Genomic DNA, 8,779 nt, shown 5'->3' on the forward strand with positions numbered 1-8,779 from the left:
AGTGTCATAACTCTGGGGAGCCAAGGAGGCTTGGTTTTATTTTGCCACAGACATCCTTAACTCATGGCTTACCTTTGAGATTTGTTTGCTGCTGCAAGGGGCTGGTAATTGGACTTAGATGCCTATATATGTACCATTCATTAGGTCTTGGGTATGTTTCATTTTGTTGAATTGATTTTATTGCTAATTAACAGGTCTCCATTGCTCTGGGTGAAAAGGGATTTGACTTTGGATATGAAAGAAATGTGACAGTCTGTGCTTCTCCCATTTAATGTCAGTGCTAGATTTTTCTAGGAGTGTATTTTGGAGTCACATGGAGTATAAAGTTCTTGTAGAGAAAAACAATTAGAGGTCTTGGATGATGCAGAGAAAGAGTTATGGATAATGTAGGTAGTGTGTGAGCCTATTGGAATATTACTGAAAACTCTTCTCAGCATAGAGAGTTTTAGAATTTTAGCTTTGAAATTGGCTTTAAGTCTAAGACATTGAGTCAGGCCTGCCTAGGGCCTAAATTTATTTGGAAACTTAGGTTCAGATAATCAGTGTAGGATGCCAGGAGGTTTGGCCTGAAGAAAGAAGAGTGCTGATTCTAGACTGTTCAAGTGATTAAGTAACAGAATATTGTTCCTTTATTAGAAGTTGGGAAGAGAACTTTATTTAGCAAAATAATAATTTTAAGGTGTTAATAGGCTCATATATTTTCTAACATGGTTTTGAAAAATTGTAAGCAAATACTGCTGCACAAAGGCCTATTCTACGATTGTGATATGTGTTTAAAGAAGCACACAGTACCTGTAATTTTGCCTTCAGTATTCTTTGATCTCTTATGAGGGGATTTTGAGAATCTGGGCTCTAAACATTATTTACAGCTTCACCAACTGAGTCTAAATTAAATGAGCAGTTCACATGGAATGAATCTGAAATGAAATTGCTGAGAATGGAATATCCCATATGGAGTAATAAGAATTGCCTATTTTTCAAAGGAAAGTGCCTTTAGATGCTCCATTTGATGTCCTTATGCAAAATTTACAGCCCATGCAGGTTTTATGACTTTCTTGCATTTCTACCTTACAGTGATGGTTGAAATATTTTGCTAAATATTATTTTTCACATGTAAACAACGTACTCAGTTTTAGATATTAATATATTTTTTGAGTGTTAGGTGCATATCCTATATATCAAATCACTCTGGCAGTGACTTTGCTGTCAAGGTCAGAATAAAGCAAAGCTCTAGACAAGCAGAAGAGCAGTGGAGACTATGGGTAGCTATCCAGGTGACCTAGATGTAAAGGCTCTTCAGCTGTAATAGTTTAGTAACAAAAATAAAAGGCCAGGGTTTCTTTTGCCTGTATTATCTGGTCTCCATTTTGGTTGGTATGTGTGTAGACACTGTGCAAATTTTCGTACTCTTTCTCGATGGTTCCGAGTGGTGCTTGGGCCAGAGGTCCTTGAGAGGAGGGGCTCTAGTGTTAGCAGCCATGAATGTCACCCTCTAAAATATAGTAAGGCCATCTGCCCTCCTCACAGGTGCATGGTTCTCTGGATAGATGCGGAAACCCGAATCTATAACCCTGAAAGAGTGATCATGGATGATGAAGAGGAAGGCACCATTCCCATATAAATTCTGTTTTTCAATAGTACCATTCTTAGGGACTCAGGGAGGGAAGGGTTTTTTGGACCAGAAAATTGATCTTGAATTAAGAGAATCTAAGAGGGGGAGAGGGGTTTCCGGAAGAAGGACTCTATAATATAATTGTCTACTGTTAGAATTATAATGGACTTCAACATAGGCTAACCCAAACCCTTCTTTTAGAGAAAGAATGCAAATGAGAGAGCAGTCAAGTGACCTGTGCAGGGCCAAACAGCTAATGAGAGACAAAGTTGTGACTCCTATCTGGTCAGTCCTTTCTGGGAACCCTTTATGCAGCTAGCCCTCTGGGTGGCCCAGGCTTTGCTATAAATTTTGGTATTTCCTGTTACTGGAAGGTGATTTTTCTTTCCCTTGTGATATAAGGACCAAAACTTTTCCCTTCTAATAAGAATTAAGGAAGGAAAAAGAAATAAAGAAAAAATGATATCCTAGCAGTCACTGATAAGCCAGGAGCAGGTAGACAGCTGGTGCTGCCCATCCCCACCTGCCCCTGCCCAGCCCTTCCTGCTGCTTCCTGTTCCTGGGACTTCCCGGCCCCTACCCTGTGATGGGCTGTCATCTCTTTATCCCTGAAGTCTCAAAGTTCATTTTCTTATGAGACTTATGTGCCATATTACCTTATTATTAAATTGCCTGAAGAGCCATGACTGTGATGTCTTCATTTTGAAGCTGCTCCTTTTAATGGGATGCTTTGAACCTAATGAATCAAATATTGAGTAAAGTAGTAAATTGACATATGGACAATAATAATTGTAAGCACAATGTAGAGTACTCATTTGATGTTTATAAGATTGAATCCAATCCAAAAAATTGGATTCTTTAACATTTTGTGGCACTTTTAAACCACTAATGTAGGAAGTGCTATTCCGCTTTTGAAGACTAGTCAATTGTTCAAAGTGAGGACATTGTCCAGGATTAACTAAGTACAAGAAGAAATGTATAGCCTTCCTGTAGGCAAATGGTTGTAACCCAGGCAGCTTCTTTCTTCTTGTGTTGAATCTCATTGGTTTTCTGGGATGCTGTAGAGAAGGGAAAAGTCACAGATGTAGAGAGTGGCTCCAGCTAACTCTCCCCCTTTGGAATTTCCCATCAGCTTCACCACCATGACCTATGCCCACTCCCAGGCATGGAACGTGGAATGGCGTGATCTTGCCCTTCGGGAGTTTGGAGTTTATTAGGGGAAAGCAGGCTGGTAATGCATGAAAAATAAAGCAAATTAATCACTGTCTAAAATAGGGTTTAGTTCACATCATTGATGGGGTTTCTTATCATTTGTGGAAATTTCTCATAGTAATTGTGAGAATTCCAGGCCCTAAAATGTTCTTCCACTCACATGGGGATTACCCACTAGTGATGGGCCACCCATATGCAGATGAGGTTTGTTTGTCCAGAATAATGTTTTTAGAAAGACCGTTATAATGGCTGATAATGTCCCTTTTCTTTAATCTGCTTGATTCATCTATTTCTAGTGATTTTTCTATAGACATTTGACTTTGTGACCCCTGTTGTAAATTCATAGTATTTTTCTCCATTATGCCACATTTGAGAAATAGGAAATTCTAATTATTCCTTTGTCCTGTTTGAGGGCTTTTGACCAACTAATTATTTATCTAAGAATATCTGTTTATAGAAGTAAGGCCTAATTGTGAGCCCTTTGATAATAAATGTCCTAGCTACTAACTGTAAAATCATTTTTTTCCCCAGGTCTTGGTGATAATATCAGAATGTTTCTATGTACCACTTCCAAGGCATTTATCTGAACATTCTGGTAAGCCTGATAAACTCAAAGAATAGAGTATCTTTTTAATTCCTTGGTTTTCCTTCCTTTTGTTCTCAGATGCATAGTGGACTTTACCCTTGATTTGCTGGATGACCAAACCATTACCACTACCAAATTATCTAAAATATATTTTCTAGCTGTATTTGAACAAAAGCTCTTATGTTCATTCTCTAAGTTTCATTTTAGCAATTGTGTTTTCCCTTTAGATATGCCCTTCATTAATCAGTTGTTGCCTTTTCCTTCATTCCCACTGGATCCAGAAGGGAGGAGGGGATCTCACATTTTTTGATCCTCTACTGTGTAACTCTCTGCTAAAGCCTTTAAAAGCAGTCTCCTAACAGTTTTTACAGGCAAGAAAATAGAGGTTCTGAAAGGCTAAGTGAATTGTCCCAGGTCACAGAGACAGAACTTGGTTTGTGACAGTTTGTTCTGAGTCTCAAGTCCTTGACTGCTCCATGCTGTTTCTGGAGCCACATACTCTTGTGTCTTTGTTCCTGATTGTTTTTGAGAATTTGTATGGAGACTTTATAATTGCTAAATTTTATGTGGGAGATTAACTGAGTATGCATTTATGTTTCCTTTTGAAGTTTTTGAGGCTTTAAGCCTTCCACAAATTATTAAAAACTGATAAAAATGGCTCTCATTTTATTAGTTTAGCAGTCCCTGAAGAACGAGGGAAGGCTTTTCCTCCTGATTCTGGCCCCAGGTTCCTGGGGTGTACTCTGATTGACCCAGCTTCCATCATATTGCTGAGCCTTCTACAAGTACAGAATTCAGGGAGTGAAGAACCTTTGCTCTCTCTGTCCACGTGTCTGTCTGCCAAAGCCAACAGGGTTGGGGAATTCTCTAGAGAGAGACAGAGAATCCATCCCCGGAGAAGGACAGGGCTTGAACACCAAGTAGAGAATCTGTCCTGTGTGATAACATAGCTTCATGGTAGAAAAGATTGTCAAGTACCTCTTGCCTTCTGCCCTGTGCATTTCAAGCTAAACATACTCAAAATGATTGCCGAGTTATTACTGTTTATTCACAGGAAGTTTTTGTTCTTTCTCTTCCCTCCACAGAGCAGAATCAGAGGTCACAGGAGGCTCACAGGGCCGAACAGTTGCAGGATGTGGAGGAGGAAAAGGATGATTCGAATGAAGAAGAGAACAAGGACAGCCTTGTAGATGATGAAGAAGAGAAAGAAGATCTCGGCGAGGAGGAGGAAGTGGAGGAGGAGGAAGAGGAAGACAACCTGGCTGCTGGCGGCGAGGAGGAAAGGAGTGACGCCAGCCAGCAGGGGCCCCTGAGGGAGGACAACGCAGCCCCGGGGGACGTGGAGCCTGAAGGGCCTGAAGGAGATGTCCTCGAGCAGTCTTGTTCCGCAAACACGAAGGGGATAGAGGACTCACTGAGGCAGCGCAAAAGTCAGCACACTGAGGAGGGACCGTAGATCTTATGAAGGTGTTTCCAGTGATACAGACCAAAAGAACGCATCATTTTCCCTCTGGTCTACAGTTTAAACCAAATCCTTAATTTTTCCTCAATGAGAAGCTTCTCTCTTAAAAGACAATCTCTAGTCATATTGTCTTAGGGCATTAAGCCTCATGTATATTAATGAAAATCTTTTAGGCAAGACAATCAGGAAACAGAAAAACCAGTGTGGTATTAGGATCTGTTTGGTGGCTTGGGATGGGAACAAGTTCATTTAGTTGGGGCTAGAGAGGCAGCCCCCAGATTAGCATCTTCTGGAGACAAGACTGCAGGCCCCATAAATCAAAAGCAAAGCAGCCTTTACTCCTGAGCCTCCTCAGAGGTGTAGCAGAAGTCTTGCTTCCTGTACTTGTCTTAAGTATTTATTTTTGTCAAACTTGCTAAGAAACATCAAGCATCCTAGCGCAGGGAAACATTTTTACAGACTGAATTTGAGGGGACCGTGGTTATGATTTTAGAAAAGAGCTTGGACCTTCGTTAGGTCTTATTCTCACCTTTAATTTTTCCACCGATTTATACCATGAGCCTGCAGGCTCCCCACAGTCTTCATGATTTTTCTTTACCGATGCAGGCCTGTGCCAGCTGTGTTGGTTCTGACTTGGGGATTTAGATCATCAGGAACCACAGTGTGTGAACTATGACTGCCAAGCATCTCAGATGAAATCGCAGTCTGGAGATTCAAAAGAAAGTGGAAATTTTATAGGAAAGGTTGTTTTGGGTTCCTCCCCCCCAAATGTAGTAGTTTTCTTTCCAGAGAGCTTCCTTTCCAGTATTCTTTCTGAAGCCAAAAATTCCTCTAAGTCTTGCCAGCACAAGGTAGTTTTGTGCAGAGAACGTGAGGACTGTAGGTTTTGTTTCCATTTCACAGGGTTCCCTGGCCCTTGAGCCAGTTTAATAATAACTGGAGACCCACTTCTGGCTCTCCTTCACAGAGGTGTTTTTGGTGACAGAATTAATGAAAGTCAATAACTTGAAATGAAAGATTTGTTTTCCTTTCCTTCTCCTTAATCTTCTAAAGAATTTTATCTCTGTAAATCTCTCAATACTAAATCTAAAACTACCCAGGGGACTCAGTTTGTTTTAAGAAAACCATCCATCCTCTTCCTTTCTACGTGATTTATATTTTAGAATAAATTCGTAGAATAAGATTCCAGGCTTAAGCAAGATGCCTAAAGTTAATCCTATGCTCCTTGGTTCCAGGCAGAATAGTAAGGGACATGGTTGATGAACCTCAGAAGGTTTCTGTCATCCTTTAAAATGAATATCCAGTATACCTGTATCTGGCTGTTTATATAGCCCTTTCCTTGTAGTTACACTGGGCTCGAGATGGGGGTTCTCAGACTCCCTGCCCTCGTGTGGTTGATGAGGCCATTGGGAGATTTTTTTCTAACAGGATCCGATGTTTAGAGATGGTTATTTTTAAGTCTTTCTGAGGCAGATATCTGGCAGTATCCTCCCCAATACAATGTGAGGTTCCTGAAGAGGCCCCAGTAATCATGGTCTTCAGATAGTACTGGAGCCTAGGGCTGGGAGCATCTGGGTGGGGCCATTTCCTGCCCTGCCACCATGTGGGGCCCGCACACATACCCCCAGCTAGTGCCCTTATGGTGGGGTTGGCTCTGCCTGCTGGTACCCCAAAGCCTTTCAGGGCCAGAGCAGAGCTGAGCCTGCCGTCCCATCACTGAGTTTCTTATGTTCACATGAAACAAGGTTTTCAAAGATTAGTAAATTCGAGTTCAGAGGTATGGGATAAGAAAAGTTTCATAGTGTGGCTGTTCTGTATAATGCCTCCCCCCAAATTGAAATACTCATTTGCTTTGTGGACTGATTGACTGGAGTGAAAGAATGAATATAATACTATCTGCCTTGTCTTTTTATAAATTTAGTGTGAATTTCCAATAGGGCCCAAATATATAATATGAAAAATATAAGTTTTTTTCTCAGAAATTCTTTTTTAAAAAAACTGGAGGGAGGGGAGAAAAATATGTTGGAGAAGAAGATTCATTAAAATTTTAAGCATCTGGCTGTGTGAACAATTTTTCCATTTTTTTTTTTTAACTTTCTGGCTTAAGATGGGTTTAACTGTACAGCCCTATGAGTCACTCATTTAATGTCTTCTCAACTTGAGGCCTTAGGTTTATTTTCAGTACTTAATGAATATAAAGTAAAGGAAAAAATTTAACCTAAACTCTTAAATTTAAAATTAGATCAACATTTCAATAGAATTTAATGGATTTTTTCTCCTGGAGAATTTACTTAATCCAGAAATCACATGCATGGAAACATGGTTTTGATTAAAAAAAAAAAGTAATCATGCTTTCCTGTATTTCAATAACAGTTTTTTAAGCCCAAAATAGTATTCTTTGTAAATTAAAATTAGGTGGATTTTAAATAAAGGGAACTTTGTGTTTTGGAAAGGAGATGCATTACTTTGTATGTGGGTAGTTGCAGCAACCTGCCTTTTCATTGATTAAAAGGAAAGTTTGAAACTTTCCTGATCCCTTTATATTAGCTTCTTTTATTAGTCATCTATTTACTAGATCTGATTAACCATCCTGACTTGCTTAGAGATCTCAGATGGAAGCAGCAGTCCCAATCCTTTCCCTTTGAAGTGTCAGCATTGAATACAATGAGGGGCGGGGCACATTCAGTTAACAGTGCTCTGCTCTCTTTGGGCTCAAACTTGTAACTTGGCCTCATACATATGTCTGTGTTAGGTACATGTCTCTAACTACGTAAAGAATTCAAGGTAGCTACTGTATTAAAAAATTAAGCCTTGGCAGGGTTGGATGGCTTATTTACTAGCAAAAACCTTGTTGATAGTTGTGGCATTGTTGGGTATATGTCAATTTACAGAGCCTGCATCCTCCAACTCCTTTGGGGTAGATGATAAAAATGTCTTTTAAGGCAAGTACATAGCATGCAACCTTTTATTATCAAGTCCCTCAGGAGTGGAGTAGATACTTTATCGGTGGAGGGATAGTAAAGAGCCCATTCCCACCCCATCTTCCCAAAAAAGACAAGAAAAAGTAGGGTAAACCTGATACTTTAGCATAAAACCTTAAAATAGCAGGAAGTGAGAGGAAGGGGGAGACTGGTGCTTTTGCTAATGTGCATCAAGTTTATATCCTTCATCTCAGTGTTGCAATGTCATTTCCACCAGTATTGCAAATGTTTAGTTGAGCCATCCTGTCAAGTATGCCAGCACTTTGGGGAGTATTCATAGGTATCTCTTGTGCCAACAGAAACTATCCTTTCTTTTGAATATCACTTTACCTCAGTTCTGCATTTTGATCTTCTTGAGATTATAGCTTGTCTTGAAAAAGCCAAATGTGGAGTTAACTAGTTTGATGAAACCCAATGGTGGCTCTTTGATGGCTTTTCTAAAGCAGGAAGGTCAGTTGAAATCTCAAACCTGGATGCGGCCTTCTGATGGCTTATTCTCAGTAAAGTTTCATGTAGACTGTGACGTTGTATATGTGCGACTTCTACAATTTTGATTTTTTCCAATGTGACTTAATCACATCTGTTATAAACAATTTCATCATGGAAATGCAATTTTATACTAAGAATACTGCTTATTTGTATTGCAATTCATTATGAATTTATTTGTGTTCTTTGTAATATCTTGATTATTTGGCCCTGTAGGATTTAATTATTTTCCTCCTCATGTATTCTTTGCTTCCTCAAATAGCATCTGCAGTAACTAGAATGAGAAATTGATACGAGTTTGAAGCAGTACAGTGCCTGAATTACAAACTACATGATCATAATTGTACATAATTCTTGAGCCTTTATCTTTTCATTTCGTTGTAAAATTTCATCAAATCATCACTAAATTATAGTGATGATTAAGAGTAAAAACAAAATGG

The 8,779-nt window shown here is 39.5% G+C and overlaps 1 protein-coding gene across 1 annotated transcript in view; it reads left to right on the top strand.

The window, feature by feature from the left end:
- The window catches only part of TMX4 (thioredoxin related transmembrane protein 4), a 44,182-nt gene extending 37,252 nt beyond the window's left edge, over positions 1-6,930 (top strand). Inside the window, exons 7-8 of the mRNA XM_077115721.1 lie at positions 3,356-3,419; positions 4,496-6,930. Of these exons, the coding sequence (XP_076971836.1) occupies positions 3,356-3,419; positions 4,496-4,866 (435 nt within the window). The 3' untranslated portion in view covers positions 4,867-6,930. The remainder of the gene's footprint in view (positions 1-3,355; positions 3,420-4,495) is intronic.
- Positions 6,931-8,779: the final 1,849 nt, after the last annotated feature.

Source organism: Tamandua tetradactyla, chromosome 1 (assembly GCF_023851605.1).
Source record: "Tamandua tetradactyla isolate mTamTet1 chromosome 1, mTamTet1.pri, whole genome shotgun sequence".
Classification (NCBI taxonomy): Eukaryota; Metazoa; Chordata; class Mammalia; order Pilosa; family Myrmecophagidae; genus Tamandua; species Tamandua tetradactyla.